Source organism: Bos mutus, chromosome 5 (genome assembly GCF_027580195.1).
Source record: "Bos mutus isolate GX-2022 chromosome 5, NWIPB_WYAK_1.1, whole genome shotgun sequence".
NCBI lineage: Eukaryota > Metazoa > Chordata > Mammalia > Artiodactyla > Bovidae > Bos > Bos mutus.
In genome coordinates, this window is record NC_091621.1 from 4,017,146 (window position 1) to 4,044,021 (window position 26,876).

The window sequence follows — 26,876 nt, forward strand, 5'->3', positions numbered from 1 at the left end:
CCTATCGTCATAGGATTAGAATGTTGTGGTTTCTAAAAATACACATGGAATAGTAAAAGTCTTAGATTTCAAGTACCTTTGTGATTTGGGGATTAGGGAGACATATTACATAACCATACTAGTTTAAATTAACCTCAGAAGTTAAAATATATTTCAAGAAAGACTGAGGTAAACTGTTGTCACAGAGTGCTGTGATAGATACAGTAGATCCAGATCAGTTATATCTTTGTAAAGTTGTAGAGATATTCCTCAGCATAATTGCGTTCCTTTTATAATACTTTGGGTTCATTTAGTTTGACTTATAGTTCTCTCTCTAAGCATAGAACAACTTCTGTAAGTAGTTATATAACATCTATAAAGATGAGACGTTTCTTATTTTCAACCATGAAATTAATGGGATGCGTTTGAGTTCTGTGACTGGTTCATAACTCACTTATTAGTAATTACATAAAATTAACCCCTTTTGTTCCTGAGAATTGCATCAGACTTAGGATTCTCAAATTTCAGTTTGATTTCCATGTTATCTTCCCCCCCCTTTTTTTTTTGACCCTTTCACCATCTCACCCTCTTCTCTATCCTTTGTTCATTCTTTCTTCTTTATCCCATCAGTCTTCTCTGTCGCATATACTCTTGCTTCTTTCTGTCATGTGTCCTTATTTCTCTCATGTGTTATTACATCTTTATCACATTTGTCTGTCCTCTCTCTGACCTTTTCTTCCATCAGTCATTCTTCCCATATTTCCTTCTAGGAATACACATAATAATCCTCTGCTTCCGTATATCCAGACCTCATTCCATCCTTTCTCTTCTTTTTCTTCTGTCTCTCCAACCTTCTTTCTGTCCTGTCCATTCAAAGTGAAGGTCCTTTTCTTCCATCAGTTCTTTTCCTTTCTCCTTATGACTGCCATGTATGTGCTGATGAATTCCAGTTTTACATCTTGCAATCACACTTCTGTCTTAGACTCCAGATTTAACAATCCCACTTCCGTTGCTGTATTACTTCTTGAATATCTACCCAGATACCAACTGCTCTTATCATTTTCACTATTACCACTCCTATTCATGGCACCATCATCTCTTCTCTAGAGTAGTATAGTAGTCTCCTCAGTAGTTATCCTATTTCTACCCTTTGCTGATACTCATTTCCCCCATCAGTCCAAGAGATTATTCTAAAAGTTATCATATCATGTCCCAGTGTTTGCACAAAACCTTTTAAAGGATTCCTATCTTTTAAAATTATTATTGAGGTAAATTGGTGTATAACACTGAAGTTTCATTTGTATGTTATGATTCAATATATGTGTATACTGTAGCATGCTTATCACAAAAACAGTCACCATACAGTTGACCCCCTTTGCCTTTTTTGTGCTTCTATCCTCTCTGATAACCACGAACTTTATTTTCCACAGACGAAAATAAAAATATTATTAAATCTTTTTTCCCCAGCTTTATTGATATATAATTTACATGTAACTAGTCTTTTTCTGAGAGAGAGAAATTTCAAATAAGACAGACTACCGAGACGCATTACACATTGATCTGGAAAAGCATGCTTTTGAACACATGTTAGATTTTATTTATTTGTATGTAAATCCTTTAAAGCCTAGAAGTACATCTTATACTTGATTTTGGCCTAACCTGGTAGAGTCATAATGCTGTGGTTTCTAAAAATAGACAAGGAGTAAGAGTTCTAGATTATAAATAGCTTTGTGTGATTTTTGAGATCAGGGAGGCTTAAGTTACATAGGTTGTATTAGTATAATTTGATTTCAGAGATTGAGTGATCCTGACCCTTTTAAACTCTAATTATTAATTTTAATAATTTTCTGTGTATTCTTTTTCTGTATATTGATAGTGTCAACTCTCATGCCATCTGTAAATAACTGTGCTTTTGTTTCTTCATTTCCTTTTATCTCTTGATCTTATTACTATATTTGTTAGTCCTGCTAGTACCAAGTTGAATAGAAACAGTGGCAGGCATCCTTGTCTTCTTCCTAGTCCTGAAATACTTAAAACATTTTGCCATTAAATAGAATGTTTTCTGTACTTTTTGTAAATGCCCTTTCACCATTAAGGAGGTTATCTTCTAGTCCTGGTTTGTTGAGGCAAAATGGAAATTGCATTTTAATAGTTACTCTTCCTGTATCTGTTCTGATTTTGGCATCCAGGCAAGTCTCATCTCATAAAGTCAGTTGAGGAGTGTTCCTTTTTCTCTATACTCAGTATGAGGTTAGAATCTTCTATAAAATTAAAACTGTCTATTTTATGAATGTTTGTTACAATTCATCTGTATAACTGACTCACTCTTATGATTTTCATGTAAGATTTTTAACCACGAATTCAATCTCTTTAATAGCTGTGAGATCATTTCATGTTCTTTTTTTGCTCTTGAGTCAGTTCTGGTGAGTTTTAAATTTCTTCCTGAGTAACTTTTGATAAGGAATTCATTCACCTTATCAAAGTTTTCAGATTTATTTCCTTAAAATTTTCATACTGTCTTGTTTTCCACTTAATCCCTACAGTATCTGAGATTATATCCTCATTTTAACTTTTTTTTTAACCTGTGCTCCCTGAATTGGGGGTGCAGAGTCTTAACCACTGGGTTACCAGGTAAGTCCCTCTTTTTTATTCTTAATATTGTTTATTTCACCTTCTCTCATTTTTTCCCTTAATTTACCTTGTCAGATATTTATAATATTGTTTCTTCAAGCAATAAATTTTGGCTTATTTCTATTATATATGTGTTCTCTTTTCACTAATTCCTGCTTTTCGTTTTTCTTTGATCATTTCCTTCTTTCCTTTTTCTTCTTTTTTAGAACAATAAACACCTTTATTACTTGAGCTAAGGTATGAGGGAGGAAGATTTGTTTGCCTTTCCAGGCCTTGATTTTCTTCAGATGGAAGTTCAGCTCCTTGCAGTCTAGCACATAGTCATCTGCTTGGCCACACTGGCCTGGTCTTGAAACTGCATGCAAGAAGCTTTCGCTCCTGGAACTGCTCCTTCAGAAAACTGCTGATTTGAGCATTCTCCTTTTCATCATATTTCTTCTGAATTTTCTTAGGTCATTTTTTATTGTTGTTGTTTAAAATCCCTTCTTCCTTGAGAGTCAGCTTGGCTCCATTCTTGCAGCCCAGAGGCAGTGCATAGTGGGACCCCTACTTCTCTCAGAATAGTGTGCTGTCAGTGAGCAAGATGCAGTTCTTCACTAGGGTCTTGGTACTGACCAGCTCATCGTTGGATGCACTGTGAACAACATCTTTAATCCTTGCTTTGCACATACAACACTCCAAGCCTCAGTAAAATTTCCCCATGTCCATGTCCAGCCTCAAGATACGGTATTTCTTGTTGCCTCCCTGCACATGGACTGTGTGTATGAGGCCAGCATCAATCTTAGTGTTGGCAGCAGGGATTCTCAGCTCATACTTCTGCTTCCTGTGGTAGGGCTTTCTTGCTCCTGGTCTTGTGGCACTTGTGCCAGTTGTCCAGAAAAATACCTGTTGCTCAGTGCTGGCTGGAAACAGATCATTTCCTTCTTTGTGTTAATATTTTTTAGGACCTTATTTATTCTGCTGTTTTCCTAACTCAATTTCAAGTCTTTTTTTCTAATGTAAGCGTTTAAGCCTATATACACCATTTATTTATATATCAATAACCTCAGATATGCAGATGACACCACCCTTATGGCAGAAAGTGAAGAGGAACTGAAAAGCCTCTTGATGAAGGTGAAAGAGGAGAGTGAAAAAGTTGGCTTAAAACTCAACATTCAGAAAACGAAGATCATGGCATCTGGTTCCATCACTTCATGGGAAATAGATGGGGAAACAGTGGAAACAGTGTCAGACTTTATTTTTCTGGGCTCCAAAATCACTGCAGATGGTGACTACAGCCATGAAATTAAAAGATGCTTACTCCTTGGAAGAAAAGTTATGACCAACCTAGATAGCATATTCAAAAGCAGAGACATTACTTTGCCAACAAAGATCCGTCTGGTCAAGGCTATGGTTTTTCCAGTGGTCATGTATGGATGTGAGAGTTGGACTGTGAAGAAAGCTGAGCGCCGAAGAATTGATGCATTTGAATTGTGGTGTTGGAGAAGACTCTTGAGCGTCCTTTGGACTGCAAGGAGATCCAACCAGTCCATTCTGAAGGAGATCAGCCCTGGGATTTCCTTGGAAGGAATGATGCTAAAGCTGAAACTCCAGTACTTTGGCCACCTCATGCAAAGAGTTGACTCATTGGAAAAGACTCTGATGCTGGGAGGGATTGGGGGCAGGAGGAGAAGGGGACAACAGAGGATGAGATGGCTGGATGGCATCACCGACTCGATGGATGTGAGTCTGGGTGAACTCCGGGAGTTGGTGATGGACAGGGAGGCCTGGCGTGCTGCGATTCATGGGGTCACAAAGAGTCGGACACGGCTGAGCGACTGAACTGAACTGATACCATTTTTTTGTTGTTTTGTATTCTGTACATTTTAGATATATTTTCCTCATTATCAATCAGTTCTAGGTTTTTCCTGAAATCCATTGCGATGCTCTTTGTCCTATAAATTGTTTGAAGAAGTGTTTTTTAATTTCAGAATGTATGCCAGATACCAGTTCCTTTAAATTTGTTGATAGTGTTATGACCTAGTACAGGTCAATTTTCATGAATATTCCATTTATACTTGAATAAATGTTCTCTGTTTACTGGGTATAGTGTTCTCTGACTGTCTTATGTCCTTTTCTTTTGTTTTGCGTAGTTTCAATATGATATAGCTAGATGTGGATCTTTCTCTGACTGTCTCATCTCCCCATCTGTGTATCTCTGCTCATTTCTATCTGTTCATTTTTCTATTTTTATTTTCCCTTCTCTCCATCTAACCTCCCATCTCCAGCTCCACATCCCTCTTTTCTTACATGAGAAGAGAGAGGCGTGAGATTCATGAACTTGAATTGCCATCTTTCGGTGGTTCTGGAAAATTCTCAGTAAAATTTAGGCCTCTCATTCTTCAACTTGTGGAATAAATTATTGTTTCCTTGTGTATTTTATGATTGATTTGTTGGTTGGTTGGTTGGTTGACTTTTGGTAGAACTTTTTCTGTAGAAAATGAAGTGTTGGTTGAAGTTGAGAATCCAGAGAGTATTTATACTTTCTTTTAGCAATTATCTCAGATCATAACCAACCTGGGACCACATTAAAGGCAATGATATGCTTGAGGTGTTTGGTACCATTTAAATTCCAGAATTTGCATTGAGATTGTGCTTTGAGGGGGATGCACTAGAATTTTTAAATAAAATAAATAATTTTAGGTTTGTAGAAAATGTGGAAATATAATACAGAGAGTTCCTGATTACTCTGTACCAGTTTTCCCCGATATTAACATCTTAACATTAACACCATATTTTTGTCAATACTAAGAAATCATAGCACTAGCTAAATTCTGGACTATATTCAGATTTCCTCTAATGTTCTTTTTCTGTTCCAGGATTCCATCCAAAATACCACATTGCACTTAGGCTCCTCTGTTCTGTGCCAGTTCCTCGGGCGTCCCTTGTTTTTTATGACCTTTTTGATTTAGTCATCTGTCTTATAGAATAGCCAGCCTCAGTTTGGTTTTGTCTAATATTTTTCTCATCTTTAGAGTGGGATTATTGCTTTGTGGAAAATATCACAAAAAAATATCTCATCGTATTGTATCAAGATGTACCTGACACCCAACTGACTTTATCACTGGTGATGTTTGCTCTGATCATGTGGTTAAGGTAGTGTTTGCCAGTTTTCTCCACTGTAAAATCACTGTGTTTATCCTTTCCATTCAGGAATGGGAGATTTTATTTTCTTTCAACTCTAACCAAGTAGAGACAGGCAAGTTTCCTTCCTGTCCTAGTCTGCCCTATTAAGGTTTATGTCTACTGTACAGTTGAGCTGTGCATGGAGCTCTTTAAAGCTCAGGCATAATATTGAGGGTCTTTTATTAGTTTTTTCAGTTGAATGGGCCTGGACTTTATCTCCTGTCCTCCTCAACCTGGATTATGTTCAAGGTTTCCAGGAATCTGTAGAAATCCTCAAGGCTAAAGCTGTCCTTAGCACGCTGCTTAACCTATTATGACTCCTTACTTTTGGAGCACTCCAGTGAATTATGTTTAAAAGTTTTATTTATTTTTGTTAACTTGTTAGTTATTTCCATTAGAGTATCTTAGTCCAATGTCCTGTCCCTGACAGAAGTTTGTAGGTTTCTTTTGACACTGATTTTGAATATTTTTTGAAATGTTAACACTTGTGTTGGGGGGAAGTAGTTTAGTGTTAGAAAGTATGATACGTTCTCCCAGTTGCTCACTACCCATCCATCCCTCACCCAAAGACACACAGTTCTTTTGAATTTCTTTTTTTTTTTAATATTTATTTATTTGGCTGTGCTGGGTCTTAGTTGCTGCATGTGGGATATAGTTCCCCAACCGGAGATGGAACCCAGGTTCCTTGCATTGGGAATGTAGAGTCTTAGCCACTGGACTACCAGGTAAGTCCCCTTTTGAATTTCTTGACTTAAGGATACTGTTTTCCCTGCTTTGAATGCTCTTTGCTACTTGATCCTCATGATCAACACCTATTGATTACAAACTCTGCTCAAATGTTTTCTTGCTCATGCCTCGTATCTCCTTTCCTCTGCCCCCATACACAGTTTGATTTCTTCTGTGCTGCTGTAATATACCCTTCATTAAAAAATATGAATACATATATATCAGTGTTGGTTTGAATATTGTGGTAGATATTATTGTTCACTTACAGAAAATTTATGCTTCTACCTTCTTGAAGTTTGGCTTGGCCTTGAGACCTTCTCTGACCAATTAAAACTGGTGAGAAAGGCCTAGTCCTGGTCTTTAAGAAGGTTACAATTCTGTGGCCAATATTCTTCCTTCCTGTCTTCATCTATTACAATCAAATTAATGCTTCAAGGCTTTTTTCTACCATCACCTTGGAATTTTTTGCCTCAATTTCTCCCCATCTCAAAAAAAAAAATCCAGAAGATTTCTCCTTCCTGATTTTTCAAAGCAAATTTATGATATTCATAAGTGTCTCTTATATATTTCATTCTACCATAACAGGTTCTGTTATATTCATATCGTGTACATTTTCAGGTTTCTTTTCTAGATTTTAAGCTCCATAAGTGTTGGCATTTCCTATCATTTATCATGTGTTCCTCAAATCAATAAAATTATGTGAATAATTAATAGTGTCACTGCCTAGAAGATATTTTAGGAGTTTATTGGGGCATTTTGGGGGTTACAGTGTTTGAAAGTTCCTAGTAGAGTTAGTGAGGAGAGGCCAAGAATGGAAAACTTTTTGCAATGCTCAGGACAATCTCTCAAAATAAATAGTTGTCCTGAGTCCCACATAACTGAAATAGTCTACTAGATATTTCATGTGAGTGAAAAACTTATTCATGATCTTCGGAATCTAGAGCCTAAATTCATTTTTACGTGTAAACAGTTATTTTTTACACAATTTTAATATGCATTGAGTGCTCCTAAAATATGTTTATCACCCATGTAAATCAGGGAAGACTGAACTTTGTCAAGAACTTTTCTAAGTCTTGCTTAACATTACAGAAAAGCCTGTTACCAAAGGCAGTACTGTTCATGGTATTTTAGTCACCGATAATACAGCCGTGTCATTCTGTTTTTGAAGCTGTTGAATTTTAAATGATTCTGTATGTAGGTGTAGGCATCCAGTTAATTCACTGCCTTTTTGTTTCATCCCCAGATATTTACTTATGGGAAGTAAATGTTACTTCTGTTTAAAATATAAATTACTTTCCTCAAACTTCCTTCATGTGTTACATTGGAGCATTATATTAATGCTTTTAAATTGTATATAAGGATGTTATATTATCTGTGAATTTCAGAATTTAAAAGAGGCAGTGAAAAATATTTGTTATAAAAAGTGACATTGTGTCATGGTATTAGACCACAGATTTATGAACCATTAGAGCCTGGCAAAATAAGAAATTTACTTTTAAAGTATATGTTTAATCCTCTTTCAATATTAAACTGTTTTCTTCAGGGAACGTGTATATCACAAATATTCTGATAATTTGAGTAAAGTTAGATAAGAACACCAAAATTTTGTCACAAACCAGAAAAAAAGCATATGTAAACTTTAGTCAATTTATGGAGAGACAAATTACTATTTATATCGATAATTTTTGAATTTCTAATGAAACACCATAGACTGCTTAATGACTGAGACTCTCCATTTTTTCTTTTATTGTAGTTAATATATCCAGACCTTTTATTTTTAAAAATCTAACCATTGTTTCATGAGGAGGAAGAGTAGAAAGAGAAGATATTTTGCATGTGGTTTTAATGATCTTAATTTATATTCTGTAAGTCAGTTCTCTAGGGTCAGCAGTGAATTGTTTTGGTTGAGATATTTGAAGTGTAGTTTTCATCATTGAGCATGTGATAAGATATATTTTATAAACTAAAGTGCAGAACCAGATGGCTTTATTTTGGTATGATACATGTTAATTCATAATGCCTTGTTTTTTAGCAGGAATGGGATTATGTTGTATCTTACTATTGCCTTTTTTAGACTATTTTATAGACAGAACTAGAAATTCAAGTTATATAAAGCTGCTCTAGCACAGGCTGGAAAGTAGGTCATTGTTATGGGGAGTATACCAAACTGCCCACTGGTTGCTATAGCAATGACCTACTTTAAGAAACTATTTCTGTTGATTCATGTTGAAATCATCTTTTGGAACTGGTATAAGGAAACTCACCACATTTAATTTTTTCTAATAGCAATAAGGTAGTGATCACTGGAGGTTTTAAAAAAAATCCTTAAAATATTTAAAGTGAAGAAATGTATTTTCTTAACCTAACATCTCTTCAATTTATTGTGAAGTGCTGCAATTCATACTGTATTCAATAATTAAATATCAACAGAACTATTCTTCTGTTTAGGCAGTACAATTATGCAAAGGGGTGTAGTGAGTTTTACTAACATTTGTCCTGTTTAAAAATCAACCCAGTGCATGTATCAGTAGTTAATAGCATTATTAACTGAACCTTCAAATGGATATGGTTTCAAGAAAACAGTAAACATGACAAACTGAATAAGGTCTGAAAATATGTTCCTATTTAAACTGTACCTTATGAGGAGTTCCCTGTTGGCCTGGCGGTTAGGAGTCCAGGCTTTCACTATCATGGCCCAAGTTCAATCCTTGATCCAGGATCTGAGATCCTACAAGCTGTGTATAATTTCATTGTATTAAATCAGTCCATTCAGCACTGGATTCCTATACTTAGGTACATGCATTTGTAATATATAAAGGTTGAAATTGATATGATCTGGAACACATTGAATCTGAACTCTGGCAGAACCCACTCTCTTCCTTGATGAGGGTCAAGGATGAAAGATTAGACTTTATGTAGTACTCTTTGAAGTAACATTATTCCTTCAGTACTAAAAAGAAATCTTACCTGTCAATGAGTTGATACTTTTAACTTAGTGTATTGGAGATTTTACAGTGTTATCAAGGAAGAATTATATGCTTAGATATTAGTTGATTCAGGGTCTTAATTGCACCATATCTGTATGTATATATATTCATATTCACATTTGCTTTGCCTTGTGGAAAAGATTTTCATCAAACCTTTGTTCAAAGTCACATTCAGGGAAGGTTAAGAGTTGAGACGATTGTGTATATAGTTGTAGGCATCCGACTAATTCATTGTCGTCTGTTGTCATGCCCAGTTATTTATATATAAATATCATGTAAGAAACGAGATGCCAGTCCAGGTTCGATGCACGATACTGGATGCTTGGGGCTAGTGCACTGGGACGACCCAGAGGGATGGTATGGGGAGGGAGGAGGGAGGAGGGTTCAGGATGGGGAACACATGTATACCTGTGGCAGACTCATTTTGATATTTGGCAAAACTAATACAATTATGTAAAGTTTAAAAATAAAATAAAATTAAATTTAAAAAAATACATGTTATTTTTTCAAAACTATAAGTTTTTCCCAAGGGAGAATAATTGTAACTTCTGTTTAATGAATATCTACCAAGTACTAGTGATTTTATACTTTTTCTAATCCTTTCATGAATTTGATCAAACTCCAGGATATAGTGGACAGAAGAGCCTTGCATGCTACTGTCCATGGGGTCACAGAGTTGGATGTGACTTAGCAACTGAACAACAACAAATCCTTTCAACAGATGTTACAGACATTTCTATAGGTCATTTTCTCCTATTTCTGATCTTTTCAGCAAACTGTGTAAGGCACATATTGAAATTTGTTTGCCAAATACAGAAACCAAAACACAGATAAAGTTAACTGTGTAGTTAGGCATGAGACACAGATACTTAATTTGAAATCCTTCAGGAGGAGAAGGTGATTTATATGATAGCTATCATGTAACATACAATCTGAAAGTTTCTCTGTGATGAGATACATTATGTCCCTTGAGAGTATATGGGATGGAGAAATCACTTTCATATGGAAGACTGAAAATTAGCAGAAAATAGAGATGGGAATTAGGAAGGTGCTCCAGGCCAAGGGAAGAGCATGGAACAAATTCCAGGAGATTGAATGTGTGGGGGGAAAGTAGTTTAATTTGGCAGAAGGGAAAGAGGAGTGGCAGAAAAATGAACCTGGAACCCTAAGTTAGTCAAACAAAATAATTTGTTCTTTATTCTATAGGTGAATGAACCTTTGAAGACCTTTTTACAGGAAAGTGTGCCTCAGGAAAATTTGGTATTGGTACAAAGAACTATTTTAAGGCATTGAGCAAATAATACTAACATGAGATAACAAGAAGTAGAATTATTGTAGTAAAGAGGGGACTAAAATTATTGTAGGAATGATGAGACATATAATCATGCTTACTGTGGGTCAGGCACTGTTTTAAGAGCTTCACATACATTAACTTATTTAATTCTCACAACAGTGCTATGATATGGGCCCTATTACTATCTCAGTTTAACAAATGAGGAAATTAGAACTTTCCAGGATTGGTTGAGGGATAGTAATTTGTTGCTATTAATTATTATATATAGGACATCTATGCAATGAGATACCATAAACTGTGAAAATTGATGCCATAGAAGTGCTTTGAAAGATGTTCATTATGTGTTAAAACAGGTTTCCATCAGATATAATATTTTTCAATTTTGTTCTACTTTGAAGGAATATATGCTAATTATCAATTTTATACCTTTTATGAAGTTTAAAAAAGTATGTTTATCTCTTCTTTACCCCCACCCCAAACTTCCTCTCCCCAATAGTTGTTCAGTTGCTTAGTTGTGTCTGACTCTTTGCAACCCCATGGATGCAACATTTGAGGCTTCCCTGTCCTTCACCATCTCCCAGAGTTTCCTCAAACTCAGTGATGCATCCAACCATCTCATCCTCTGTCATAGCCTTCTCCTGCCTTCACTTTTTCCCAGCATCAGGGTCTTTTCTAATGAGTAGGCTCTTGGCATCAGGTGGCCAAAATATTGGAGCTTCAGCTTCAGCATAAGTCCTTCCAATGAGTATTCAGGGTTGATTTCCTTTAGGATTGACTGGTTTGATCTCCTGCAGTCCAGGGGACTCTCAAGAGTCTTCTCCAACACCACAGTTTGAAAACATGAATTCTTTGGTGCTCAGGGTAGCTATTATTAACAGGTTGATGAGTATCCTTGCAGTTATTTTCTTATACACATGTAACAAGTAGATATATGCAAAGTAAATTTTATTTTATCAAAATAATATATGCAGTAGTTTTAAAAGTCGTAGCATAGAAAGGCTTATAACAGAGAAAAGCAACACCATGTGTTCTCCATGCTGCTCTTTTCTTTCCTTCACAATTATTTTCTGAAATACATATTTGAATCTACTGTATCTCTTCAATTTTTATGTTAAGTTACAGTGATATAAACAATAATAGCCATGGAAGGAAAACATATTATGGAAGAAAAAAGCCATCAATAACATCTATTGGAGAAAAACACTATACTGGAATAGAATTTCTATTCCTTTGTTTTATGGAATGCCAAAACAAAGTTAATTTTGGTTGCAAAACTTTTTCCATTGCTTTAGTCCACATCATCCTGTACAACGTTTGTTTGGTTCATAGAGTGTTTATTGAAAAGCGTTAAGAATGCTTATTCAACTGTGAACAAGAAAGGGAAAAATAAGGGACTGGCTAATTATTAACTAGTCGAGGCTTACTACTTCATTTTATAAATTAATCAGGTCCTTTTTTTTTTTCCTTTTCCCATCTTATTATCTGTCATTGACTTACTTGTACTACATGAAAACTTTTCTACCCAAAACGTAGAATGTGGAGAACTCTGCTACTTCCTGTCTGGTCTGGTAGAGAAGATACTGAAACTCACACTACAAAAGAGGTTTGAGGATTATCTCTTCCATGGATTATCTTTCCAGGACATTTTAGTTTTGTACTGTTTGAATTTAAGAAAACTTTAAAATAGCTAGTTCATTCAATTTGTTAATTTTTGATCTGAGTACCTCAGGGTCTAAAAATTATTTTGCCAAGCAAATACAGAAAACTATCTGCTTCCCAGTAAACATTTATCACCAAACATGATGTTATTCGTAGTTATGGATAATTTTATAAAACTTAGATGCTTTTATATTGCTTTAACAACAATAGTCAGCAACAATATTCTCCCCAAAAGATTTACACATTGGTAATGGTGGGTTGGGATCAGTTCAGTTCAGTTGCTCAGTCGTGGATGACTCTTTGCGACCCCATGAACTCCAGCACGCCAGGCCTCCCTGTCCATCACCAACTCCGGGAGCTTACTCAAATTCATGTCCATTGAGTCGGTGATACCATCCAACCATCTCATCCTCTCTCATCCCCTTCTCCTCCCGCCTTCAATCTTTCCCAGTATCAGGGTCTTTTCCAATGAGTCAGCTCTTCACATCAGGTGGCCAGAGTAATGGAGTTTCAGCATCAGTCCTTCCAATGAATATTCAGGACTGATTTCCTTCAGGATGGACTGGTTGGATCTCCTTGCTATCCAAGGGACTCTAAAGAGTCTTTTCCAACACCACAGTTCGAAAGCATCAGTTCTTCAGCACTCAGTTTTCTTTATAGTCCAACTCTCAAATCCATCTATGACTACTAGAAAAACCATAGCTTCAACTAGACAGACTTTTGTTGGCAAAGTAATATCTCTGCTTTTTAATATGCTGTCTAGGTTGGTCATAACTTTCCTTCCAAGGAGTAAGTGTCTTTTAATTTCATGACTGCAGTCACCATCTGCAGTGATTTTGGAGCCCAGAAAAATAAAGTCTTGACACTGTTTCCATTGTTTCCCCATCTATTTGCCATGAAGTGATGGGACCAGATGCCATGATCTTAGTTATCTGAATGTTGAGCTTTAAGACAACTCTCTCCTCTTTTCACTGTCCTCTTTCACTTTCATCAAGAGGCTCTTTAGTTCTTCTTAGCTTTCTGCCATAAGGGTGGTGTCATCTGCATATCTGAGGCTATTGATATTTCTCCCGGCAATCTTGATTCCAGCCTGTGCTTCATCCAGCCCAGTGTTTCTCATGATGTACTCTGCATATAAGTTAAATAAACAGGGTCACAATATATAGCTTGACATACTCCTTTCCCTATTTGGAACCAGTCTGTTGTTCCATGTCCAGTTCTAACTGTTGCTTCTTGACCTGCATACAGATTTCTCAGGAGGCAGGTCAAGTGGTCTGGTATTCCCATCTCTTTCAGAATTTTCCACAGTTTATTGTGATCCACACAGTCAAAGGCTTTGGTGTAGTCAATAAAGCAGAAGTAGATGTTTGTCTCGAACTGTCTCACTTTTTTGATGATCCAATAGATGTTGGCAATTTGATCCCCGGTTCCTCTGCCTTTTCTAAATCCACCTTGAACATCTGGAAGTTCATGGTTCACATACTGTTGAAGCCTGGCTTGGAGAATTTTGAGCCTTACTTGGCTAGCATGTGAGATGAGTGCAGTTGTGCAGTAGTTTGAGCATTAAGGATGGTGTGTTAGGGAGGTGACTGTAAACAAAGACAAAAAGATTTTGTGTAATATAAATGTGAGTATATAAAGATTTATTTCCTATTTCTTGAAGGACAACTGTTAGACTTCCTAAGGTGAAATGGTGGGATGTCTTTAACAGCCTTGTGAATATAGCACTCTGACTCCCTGTGCCCATAGAGATGATGACTCCTAAGGGGAAGCAATATCAGATTTGACTAGTTATCCTGATGTCACTTGAGAGTCCCTTGGACTGCAAGGAGATCCAACCAGTCCATCCTAAAGGAGATCAGTCCTGGGTGTTCATTGGAAGGAATGATGCTAAAGCTGAAACTCCAGTACTTTGGCCACCTCATGCGAAGAGTTGACTCATTGGAGAAGACTCTGATGCTGGGAGGGATTGGGGGCAGGAGGAGAAGGGGACGACAGAGTATGAGATGGCTGGATGGCATCACTGACTCAATGGACGTGAGTTTGGGTGAACTCCGGGAGTTGGTGATGGACAGAGAGGCCTGGCATGCTGCGATTCATGGGGTCGCAGAGTCGGACACAACTGAGCAACTGAACTGACTGATGTCACTTAATAACTACATCTGTAGAAAATTAACAAGACTTTCTTGGTGAAATGAAATTGAAATGGGCAAAGAGGAATGGGGATTGGAATGGGCAAAGAAAACAAAATGATCTATTCTGAATAATCTTCTAGAACAGTGCTGTCAAATAGAAATTTCTGCAATGATGGAAGCATTCTTCACTTGTACTGTCCAATATGGTCACTACTAGCCACACATGTGGCTATTGAGAGGCCTTGATATATGGCAAGTGTGACTGAGGAACTGAAATTTTAATTTTAACTAATTTAAATGGCTACACATGCCTAATTTAAGTGGCTACCATATTGAACAATGCGGTTCTGAAATATGCCTTTCTATTCATTTTAACCACTCCTCCTCATAAGTAGGGCACAGTCATTATTCTGGAAGATATAAGGCCTGTGGAAAAGATGGATAGATATTTAAAATGAAAAACATAAAAGAAGCAGAGTTGGAGAGGAACAGAACAGAGAGAGGAACAGAATCTACATGAAATCTTAGAGAAATTAACATGAGGGAAACAATGAGGTTGAACCTTCCAGGGGTGACATCTATTTTGGATTTGCTCTTGTGGACTGCACCATTTCTTTACAATGGAAGATGCAAAATAAGCAGTCTTCTGCCTCCACCCCAGAATTTCCCCAGATATCTATTATGCATAGGACTTATTGATGCTAATTTCATTGGAAAAAATGTACAGCTCCACCTTCCTCAGAAACCTTTTATGAAAAAATTAATTTGGTATTCTCTACACTCGGAGAGTTAATGGCACATAATTTAACATCTGTTTATTATCAGATTCTTTATATTAGAAATTTGAAAATGGACTTTACTCCTTCTCTCTCTTAGATGATTACAACATCCCCTAATAAAGGGCTTAAATTCTTATTCACTTGTTCAGAGTGATTAAATAGGATGTTAAAAGTGTTCTTTTTTTCCAAGTCAAAGCTGTCCTAGGTTTTTCAAGGTGGCTTTTCTATACTAACTTGGATTTATTTCACCAAGTTTAAACAATGAAATCAATTCATTTAATTATTTTATTTCTTTATATGATTTTTATGTTTACAAATTAAACTTTACTAACAGTCACTGTTATTTAATGACAGTGATTTAATTTAGGAACTTCATTTAAAAATACTGAGAAACTTGTGCCATAATTTTTAAAACTTATAAGAATGGTTTCTGGAAGCAGTAATTTATACATCATCTAGAAATTAGAAGATGATAAAGAGGTAAAAAAGATGATGAGATGGCATTTCAAATTTTAGAATAGCATGACTTTTTATTACTTTAAAGCTTCTAAATATATACTTTGAAGAATTTAAATAATATTTTCCTCTCTCTAGATTTTTGCTTCAATGTCTTGAAGACCTTGATGCCAATCTGCGAAAATTAAACTCTCGTCTGTTTGTGATTCGTGGACAACCAGCAGATGTGTTTCCCCGGCTTTTCAAGGTAATTGAAAAAATCTTTGCATAAAAGAAAAATCTCTTGTCAGAGAAGACACATTTTGGGGCGGGTGTAATTTCAATTTTAGTATGGGAAATGTAAAATTTTAAATAAAATACATGTGGATTTTTTTCTTAATGAAAATGTTACACACACAGTGTGAAATCAGACTGTGAAAAAAATGATTAACATTGAAAAGTTAAATCTTTCTTCTACTTTAAACTGCTGGTTCCCCTCTCAGAAGCAACAGCTACTACCACTTTCTTTTGTATGCATTAGAAATAGTCTTTGCATAAATAAGAATGCATATATGTATGTGTATTTATATACATATATTTGTGTGGTTTATGTGTATGTTACTATCCTCTGTTTTTAAAACCAAGATGAGAGCATGCTATGTTATACCATTTTATGCTGTGCTTTATTCACATTAATCATGTATTTTGGATATTGTTCCATGTTACTTTCTCAGTCTTTTAAATGGCTTCATAGTATTCCATTGTGTAAATATGCTATAGTTTCTTTTAAAAAAAATTACTATTGACTTATAATTTTTATTTCAGGTATACAACGTAGTGGTTCAATATTTTTATTGATTACATACCATGCAAAGTTATTACCACTTAGCATAATGTCCTCAAGGTCTTGGCAGTTGCAAATGGCAAGATTTCATTCTTTCTTTTTATGGCTGAGTAATATTGCGTGGGCACAGCAGGGCCTAGAGGAGCTATCCCACATTGAAGGTCAGGAAGGGCGGCAGTGAGGAGATACCCCTCGTCCAAGGTAAGGAGCAATGGCTGCACTTTGCTGGAGCAGCCGTGAAGAGATACCCCACGTCCAAGGTAAGAGAAACGCAAGTAAGACGGTAGGTGTTTCAAGAGGGCATCAGAGGGCAAACACACTGAAACCATACTCACAGAAAACTAGTCAATCTAATCACACTAGGACCACAGCCTTGTCTAACTCAATGAAACTGATCCATGCCCGTGGGGCAACCCAAGACGGGCGGGTCATGGTGGAGAGATCTGACAGACTGTGGTCCACTGGAGAAGGGAATGGCAAACCACTTCAGTATTCTTGCCTTGAGAACCCCATGAACAGTATGAAAAGGCAAAATAATAGGATACTGAAAGAGAAACTCCCCAGGTCAGTAGGTGCCCAATATGCTACTGAAGATCAGTGGAGAAATAACTCCAGAAAGAATGAAGGGATGGATCCAAAGCAAAAACAATACCCAGCTGTGGATGTGACTGGTGATAGAAGCAAGGTCCAATGCTGTAAAAAGCAATATTGCACAGGAACCTGGAATGTCAGGTCCATGAATCAAGGCAAATTGGAAGTGGTCAAACAAGAGATGGCAAGAGTGAGTGTCGACATTCTAGGAATCAGCGAACTGAAATGGACTGGAATGGGTGAATTTAACTCAGATGACCATTATATCTACTATTGCGGGCAGGAATCCCTCAGAAGAAATGGAGTGGCCATCAGGGTCAACAAAAGAGTCCGAAATGCAGTACTTGGACGCAATCTCAAAAATGACAGAATGATCTCTGTTCATTTCCAAGGCAAACCATTCAATATCACAGTAATCCAAATCTATGCCCCAACCAGTAACGCTGAAGAAGCTGAAGTTGAACGGTTCTATGAAGCCCTACAAGACCTTTTAGAACTAACACCCAAAAAAGATGTCCTTTTCATTATAGGGGACTGGAATGCAAAAGTAGGAAGTCGAGAAACACCTGGAGTAACAGGCAAATTTGGCCTTGGACTAGGGAATGAAGCAGGGCAAAGACTAATAGAGTTTTGCCAAGAAAATGCACTGGTCATAACAAACACCCTCTTCCAACAACACAAGAGGAGACTCTACACATGGACATCACCAGATGGTCAACACCGAAATCAGATTGATTATATTCTTTGCAGCCAAAGATGGAGAAGCTCCATACAGTCAGCAAAAACAAGACCAGGAGCTGGCTGTGGCTCAGACCATGAACTCCTTATTGCCAAATTCAGACTTAAATTGAAGAGCGTAGGGAAAACCACTAGACCATTCAGGTATGACCTAAATCAAATCCCTTATGATTATACAGTGGAAGTGAGAAATAGATTTAAGAGCCTAGATCTGATAGATAGAGTGCCTGATGAGCTATGGAATGAGGTTCGTGACATTGTACAGGAGACAGGGATCAAGACCATTCCCATAGAAAAGAAATGCAAAAAAGCAAAATGGCTGTCTGAGGAGGCCTTACAAATAGCTGTGAAAAGAAGAGAAGCGAAAACCAAAGCAGAAAAGGAAAGATATAAGCATCTGAATGCAGAGTTCCAAAGAATAGCAAGAAGAGATAAGAAAGCCTTCTTCAGCGATCAATGCAAAGAAATAGAGGAAAACAACAGAATGGGAAAGACTAGAGATCTCTTCAAGAAAATCAGAGATACCAAAGGAACAATCATGCAAAGATGAGCTCGATAAAGGACAGAAATGGTATGGACCTAACAGAAGCAGAAGATATTAAGAAGAGATGGCAAGAATACACCGAAGAACTGTACAAAAAAGATCTTCACGACCCAGATAATCACGATGGTGTGATCACTGACCTAGAGCCAGACATCCTGGAATGTGAAGTCAAGTGGGCCTTAGAAAGCATCACTACGAACAAAGCTAGTGGAGGTGATGGAATTCCAGTTGAGCTATTCCAAATCCTGAAAGATGATGCTGTGAAAGTGCTGCAGTTAATATGCCAGCAAATTTGGAAAACTCAGCAGTGGCCACAGGATGGGAAAAGGTCCGTTTTCATTCCAATCCCAAAGAAAGGCAATGCCAAAGAATGCTCAAACTACCGCACAGTTGCACTCATCTCACATGCTAGTAAAGTAATGCTCAAAATTCTCCAAGCCAGGCTTCAGCAATATGTGAACCATGAACTTCCTGATGTTCAAGCTGGCTTTAGAAAAGGCAGAGGAACCAGAGATCAAATTGCCAACATCTGCTGGATCATCGAAAAAGCAAGCGAGTTCCAGAAAACCATCTATTTCTGCTTTATTGACTATGCCAAAGCCTTTGACTGTGTGGATCCCAATAAACTGTGGAAAATTCTGAAAGAGATGAGAATACCAGACCACCTGACCTGCCTCTTGAGAAATTTGTATGCAGGTCAGGAAGCAACAGTTAGAACTGGACATGGAACAACAGACTGGTTCCAAATAGGAAAAGGAGTACGTCAAGGCTGTATATTGTGACCCTGTTTATTTAACTTATATGCAGAGTACATCATGAGAAACTCTGGACTGGAAGAAACAAACTGGAATCAAGATTGCTGGGAGAAATACCAATAACCTCAGATATGCAGATGACACCACCCTTATGGCAGAAAGTGAAGAGGAACTCAAAAGCCTCTTGATGAAAGTGAAAGTGGAGAGTGAAAAAGTTGGCTTAAAGCTCAACATTCAGAAAACGAAGATCATGGCATCCAGTCCCACCACTTCATGGGAAATAGATGGGGAAACAGTGGAAACAGTGTCAGACTTTATTTTTCTGGCTCCAGAATCACTACATATGGTGACTGCAGCCATGAAATTAAAAGACACTTACTCCTTAGAAGGAAAGTTATGACCAACCTAGATAGCATATTGAAAAGCAGAGACATTACTTTGCCAACAAAGGTTTGTCTAGTCAAGGCTATGGTTTTTCCTGTGGTCATATGTGGATGTGAGAGTTGGACTGTGAAGAAGGCTGAGCGCCGAAGAATTGATACTTTTGAACTGTGGTGTGGGAGAAGACTCTTGAGAGTGCCTTGGACTGCAAGGAGATCCAACCAGTCCATTCTGAAGGAGATCAGCCCTGGGATTTCTTTGGAAGGAATGATGCTAAAGCTGAAACTCCAGTACTTTGGCCACCTCACGCGAAGAGTTGACTCATTGGAAAAGACTGTGATGCTGGTAGGGATTGGGGGCAGGAGGAGAAGGGGACGACAGAGGATGAGATGGCTGGATGACATCACTAACTCGATGGACGTGAGTCTCAGTGAACTCCGGGAGTTGGTGATGGACAGGGAGGCCTGGCGTGCTGCGATTCATGGGGTCACAAAGAGTCGGACTCGACTGAGCGACTGATCTGATCTGAATATTTCTGTGTGTGTGTGTGTGTGTGTGTGTGTGTAAATCATTATTCAGCTGTTGGCAGGCACTTAGGTTGCTTCCATATATTGGCTATTGTAAATAATGCTGATTTTAGGTACATACATCTTTTTGAATTAGTGTTTTTGTTTTCTTCAGATAAATACTGGGAGTAGAGTTGCTGGATCATATGATCTGTATTCTATTTTTTATTTTTTGAGGGTATCATTTCTTTCACTAGCTTTCTAGTGAACATTTACTTGTTTTTCCACAGGCCTTTTGCTAATTCAAGTTATGCTGTCAGTGAATGTCCTTGTTCAAATATACATGTCTTTACTCACATTTGCTAGTACATTTGTGGGATAACTCTTGTAAGACTTTCTGAGTCAAAGGACTGTAACAATTGACATGCTAGAAAACTGTAATTTTTTTTAACTTGGTAGAATCTTAAAGATCTCCTAATCATATTTCCCCCCCTTTTGTCCACATGAAAAATTTAGTCCTAAAGAGATTAAATGAGCTGACCAAGGTCATAAAAGTAGCTCATGGAAGTGCTCAGGCTGAGTTTCCTGGCTTAGTTCATCCCTTCCTATTTACTGCAGTTAGAATTCCTAATGTATATCTGTTTTTTTTCTTACAACAGTTTGATTCATCAAATTTTTATAATAGCATTGTTTCTATTTCGAATGCAGAAGAGAATAGTTCCTTTTCCTGAGTGAAAATATCCCCAATTCTGGGAACTCAATTAACACTACCTTGCCTTTTTTCATCAGCATGAAAGAAATTTTTAACATTTAGGATATGACTAATGCAACAGTTGTGGCTAGTGAAAATTTATTTTACTGAAGTTTTCTTACTACTATAGCTTCTTGTTGCTAAGTCACTTCAGTCATGTCCAACTTTGTTTGACCCCATAGACGGCAGCCCACCAGGCTCCCCCGTCCCTGGGATTCTCCAGGCAAGAACACTGGAGTGGGTTGCCATTTCCTTCTCCAATGCATGAAAGTGAAAAGTGAAAGGGAAGTCGCTCAGTCATGTCCAACTCTTCGCGACCCCATGGACTGCAGCCCACCAGGCTCCTCCATCCATGGGATTTTCTAGGCAGGAGTACTGGAGTGGGGTACCATTGCCTTCTCCGACTATAGCTTCTTAGAGTCAGAATTTAACCTAGTTACATGCAAGAGCTCTGAGAAGAAAGTATATCAGGAACAGTGGTAATAGTTGATCAGCAACTCATATGTATAAAGTATATGTGAATATCTGCTTCAACTTTATATAAATCCATGTATTATAAGTAAATTGAATCTTGAGTATTTTTAAGTACCTTTAAAATAACAAAACATTTATTTACATGCTTTGACAAAAATGGTTTAAGTAAGCAAGTCTTTTGTGCTCTTTATTTTGAGCTTTCTTCTGCCTAAAATAGCATATTATTGGATCAGACTATCTTCTGAATTTAGATGCTGTGCTTCCTGTCTTGTTACTTTGACAGCGAGGCAGTGGTTTCTACAAAGGCCATAAAATATAGATACATGAATATATATTACTGTACCTAGAGTGCTTATTATTTGATTCTGATATAGTCCATATAAAATATATTTTATGAAAACTTTCAGATTTATTTAATATGTCAGAACCATAGAGGAAGTTAATAATTCTTTTTATTGTATTGTTTTTATTTTTACTGTTTTTGTTTAGAGGTACTGTATGCATGTATTGCAGAAATGAGCCCAAGAGTGTGTACAATAAAAAGGGGGTCTCCTCATTGCTGACCCTTACACCCCCAGTTTTTCTGAGGAGGAAGATTCTTTTGTCAGTAACTAGCTGACTCATTTGCATTATTGTCTCTGGTTTTATTATTCTAGTACAGCAAATAGTGAGAACTTTTAATGGGTAAGTAATTCAGCTTCTTCCCACATTGGAGATAAAACTGATTTAGATCTGATAACAGTGCCTTTAATTTATTGGGATGGTGACAGTGATTTTAGTACTGATGTCTCCTCTAGTGTACACCCTCTCTATAGCATTCATTCGTTTTATTCTGTTTATACTGAATATATTTAGGAATGGGGCCAGAGCATTTTTGAAAACATATATTTACACACACCTGTATCTGATAAACTTGTTTTTTCTTATATGTTTTCTACTTAGAATTTTTCTGTTAAATTCTACTTAATGTAAGCTGACAAGATGGCTTTTTAAAAAACTTCTTGTATTTTTTTCATGTTCTACTTAGGGAATGATAAACTTAGCAGACACTAGCCTAGGCAAAACTTGAATGACACTATTAATCATAGGTGTCTTACATAAATTATTATTACTATGCAGTTAAATCTTATATTGTCTACATTTGGTGCCAGACTGATAAGCTGTTAAGACAGTGCATATACTAGGGCCTGCAGAAACTTTTTATCAAAAGTTTAAAGTATTGGTATAAAAAATTCTCATTATATCCAAGAAACAAGAGACATGTGTCTAAGTCTTTATAGATGGACACATTGAGGCATAATAAAATATTTTGTTCAAAATCGCAGGATAAATCAAAGAAGAATATATAAAGCCACTAACGTTGTTCAGTCACTAAGTCATGTCTGACTGTTTGCAACCCTGTGGACTGGGTTAGTGTTAGGGTAGCACGCCAGGCTTTCCTGTCCTTCACTGTCTCCTGGAGTTTGCTCAGATTCATGTCCATTGAGTCAATGATGCTATATAACCATCTCATCCTCTGCCACTAACATTTCACATGCCTAAATTTATATTATGCTTTTTGAGTCATTTTGGATTCTTTGGATTCTTTGTTATTTTCATGGTACATGCTCATTTGAATAGGATATTTCATTTGTCAGATATTGCATGAGTGCCTGCTGTGTATAGATGGCAGTGTTCAAGGTGCTGGGGACATAATGGTGAACCAAAGAGAAAATTCCTACCTTCACAGATCTTACACTGTATTGGGAAAGAGACCAGTAATAAAATAAATATGCAATGTCAGGTGATGGTAGATGCTAAAATTAAATGTGGGAAAGAAAGTCCCAAGGTGAGGGAAGGATAATTAATTTATATGGAGTCATAGAAGGCCTCACTGATGTGGTGACATGTGAGCAAATGTATGAAGAGACTGAGCCATGCAGATATCTGGGGTGTGATATATTGAATCCACAAAATTTTGCAACTTGTTCATCAAAGGGTAGATTTTTTTTCCCTCACTCCCTTAAATTTGGGTTGGCCTTATATGTTGTTTTGACTTAGTGCCAAAGGAGATGGCAAGTTCCAAATCCTAGGCCTTAGGCGACCTTGCGGTTTCTACCTTTGCCCACTGGAGTGCTCCTTGTACTGGGTAAGGACTGGGCTAGAATGTCAAATTGTGGAAGACCACCTGTAGAGAGGGGCTTCCCAGGTGACTCAGTGGTAAAGAATCTGCCTGCCAGTGCAAGAGATGCAGGTTCAATCCGTGGGTCAGGAAGATATCCTGGAGTAGGAAATTACAACCTCCTCCAGTATTCTTGCCTTGGAAGTCTCATGGAGAGAGGAACCTAATGGGCTACAGTTCATGGGGTTGCAAAGAGTCAGGCACGACTGAGCAACTGAGCATGTACACACATATAAAGAGAATGGGCCAACCAGCAGCCAGCACCAAGGCCTGAAATGTATGAGAGAGATCATTTAGATCATCTGGTACCAGCCAAGCTGCCCACTGATTGCAGGCACATGAGTGAGCCCAGATGAGACCAACAGAAGAACCATCTAGTTAACTGAGAGACTTGCAGAATTATTCAGTTGTTTTAAGCTACTGAGTAACTGCAACATGGGGAAAGAGTGTCGCAGGCAGAGGGAGCCGCAGTTACAGAGGCCCTGATGTAGATGTGGGCCATGACTTGTTTAGGAACAGCAAGGAGGCCAGTGTGCTCTAGCCAGAGCACAGTGAGCAAAAATAAGAGGGTCAGAGAGATTGCAGGAGCCAGATCATAGGATTTTACCATGTTTTATGGCTTTTACTCTGAGTGAAATGGGATGCCACGGGAGATCACTGAGTAGAGGAGTGACAAATTTCACTTACATTTTGAAAGAATCACTCTGGCTGTAGAGAACAGAAGTTGAATGGAAATGCTGTAAAGACGTAAGCAGAAGGGTCAATTAGGAGGCCAAGGCAATTATATAGAAACACGATGATGGTGACTAGGACTAGAATGGCAGTAGGAGTGTTGAGAAATGGTAGGATTTTAAATATATTTTTTAAATAGAGGCTATAGAGTTTGTGGTGTTAGAGAGTCAAGGATAGCTTCTAGGTTTTTAGCCTGGGCAAGTGACCCAGTGGTTTGCCATTCAGCAAGATGAGGAAGACTCTAGGAGGAACAACTTGGGGGAAAAATTAGGAGTTCATTTTTTTTAACATTTTAAGTTTGAGATGGCTTTTAGACATATGACTGTGTTTGTTGAATGTCATTCAACTCCAGAGCTCAGGGGAGAAGTCTGCAGTAAATTTAGGAACCTTAAATATAAATTCTATTTAAAACCCTGAGACTAGATTTATTTAATAAAAGAAGGGGCAATGGATGGATGGGCAGAAATTTTAGACCTTTACCTTCATTATATTTTGGTTATTTTGTGAATTAACATTTTTTAAAGTAATTATACTACTTTAAATGCCTTCTCCAAGGAAGTTTGTGATTTATAACTTTGTTTTGCTATAAAATTTTATGTTTCTTATTTTTACAATATTACTTGTGAATTAATATTTTACAATATTACTGTTTAAGAACTTTACATCATTTAATGGTCCATATTATGCCTTCTGAATGGTTAAACAAATCATTGTGATGCACAAAAACAGATAGGAAACTTAGTGCTTAAAATTGTGAAGTGACTACTTACTTATTTCACATGAAAATATGTTAATATTTAATATTTAATGTTAATAAAATATAACAATCTTATTGTTATATTTACTGTTGAAACGCAAAGGTTAACCATCTGTTGCTTGAAATAAAACGTATGCTGGGACTTCCCTGGTGGTCCAGTGGCTAAGACTCCACACTCACAATGCAGGGGGCCTGGGTTCAGTACCTGGTAAGGGAACTAGATCCCACATGCTGCATCCAAAGATCCTGCTTGCTGCAACTAAGTCACAGTGCAGACAAATAAATAAATAAATATTAAAAAATAAAAAATAAAACCAGTGCTGAAGAGTAGATAGAGACTTCCACTTCTGGTTAAGATGTGCAGAGTTGCAGTAGACCATTCACTCCTGTCTTAATAATGTGGAGAAAGTGAATATGCCATAGTATCATAGATTTTTTGTTTGTTTGTTTTTAACCTATTAGAGAGTTAATGACACAAATAAACCTAATAAATTAAGTTCCATTAGAGGATGAGCCTTTCATGGGAAAGAAGATACCCAAGGCTACACCCCTGGAATCACAGCAGGAAGAGAAGGGAATTTACCATAGTTGAGAGTAAAGAGAAACTCATTGAAATTTTACCAAAGTCTTTGTGGTAATATGTGTGCTGACATGGCAGATTAGAATTCCAAGAAGCCCTAGTCACAGAGCAAGTTTGTACCCACTCCCCAGTACTTTTCTTCAGTGTATTCATGGAGCACCAGTGGCAGCATGCCAAAGGCTGGAGTGAAGCAGAAGGGTTGAGAGGGATCCTTCTTAAGTGCACTAGGAATTCACTTACTGCAAAGGAGCTGTTCCTGGCAACAGGACATCAGTGTAGAAAGATGCCTCCAGAGGTGCAGAATATTAGGGGACAGGGTTGGAACACAAAGAGAAGTCCTCAGCAAGCAAAGCTGCTGGGTAGACAGCAAAGCAAAGAGAAATGTCATATAGTTTGTAAAGCTAGTGCCCAAACTATAAAGCAGAGAGAGACAGCTGGAGTCTTGTTACTACTCAGATCTTAAGCCCTGTTGAAGAAAAATCTGAATCCTGCCTTCAAAATATTTGAAGCCAGTGGTGAATGAAATTTAAGGAAAGCAGCAACAAAGCCCAGACCCAGCTCACAGACTCCATCAATTCAACCTCTATCAGTCAGAGCAAAGACTATGTACTTTTCTAGAGATAAATATTGTTTATTCTGTCTCTAATCTTTTATACCATTGCCTGTTATATGATCACAAATTCTGAGACACATGAAGAAGCAAGTATATGTTAACTTGCAATCAAGTAAAGAAAAACAGAAACAGTCCCACAGTTGATGTGGATCTTGGAATTAGGATTAAAAAGGACTTTACAATTGTTATTCTGTAGATAGTGGGGGTCTGACAAAGGTCTACGTAGTCAAAGCTATGGTTTTTCCAGTAGTCATGAACAGGTGTGAAAGTTGGACCATAAAGAAGGCTGAGCGCCAAAGAATTGATGCTTTCGAACTGTGTTGTTGGAGAAGATTTTTGAGAGTCCCTTGGACTGCAAGGAGATCAAACCAGTCAATCCTAAAGGAAATCAACTCTGAGTATTCATTAGAAGGACTGATGCTGAAGTTCCAATACCTGATATGGAGAACCGACTCATTAGAAAAGACTCTGGTGCTAGGAAAGATTGAAGGCAGGAGGAGCAGGGGATGATAGAGGATGAGCTGCTTGGATGGCATCACTGACTCAATGGACATGAGTTTGAGCAAACTCCGGGACATGGTGAAGGACAGGGAGACGGTGTGCTGCAGTTCACGGATTGCAAAGAATTAGACATGTCTGAGCTACTAAACAACAAGGAT

At 37.4% G+C, this 26,876-nt stretch overlaps 1 protein-coding gene and 1 pseudogene across 4 annotated transcripts in view; one reads left to right on the forward strand and one right to left on the reverse strand.

The window, feature by feature from the left end:
* The window catches only part of CRY1 (cryptochrome circadian regulator 1), a 95,730-nt gene that overhangs the window by 47,834 nt on the left and 21,020 nt on the right, over positions 1-26,876 (forward strand). For all 4 annotated transcript variants that reach the window (XM_070370215.1, XM_070370214.1, XM_005893693.2 and 1 more), the window contains exon 2: positions 15,950-16,058. In XM_070370215.1, the coding sequence (XP_070226316.1) occupies positions 15,950-16,058 (109 nt within the window). The remainder of the gene's footprint in view (positions 1-15,949; positions 16,059-26,876) is intronic.
* Positions 2,784-4,942, reverse strand: LOC102287137 (small ribosomal subunit protein eS8 pseudogene; annotated as a pseudogene).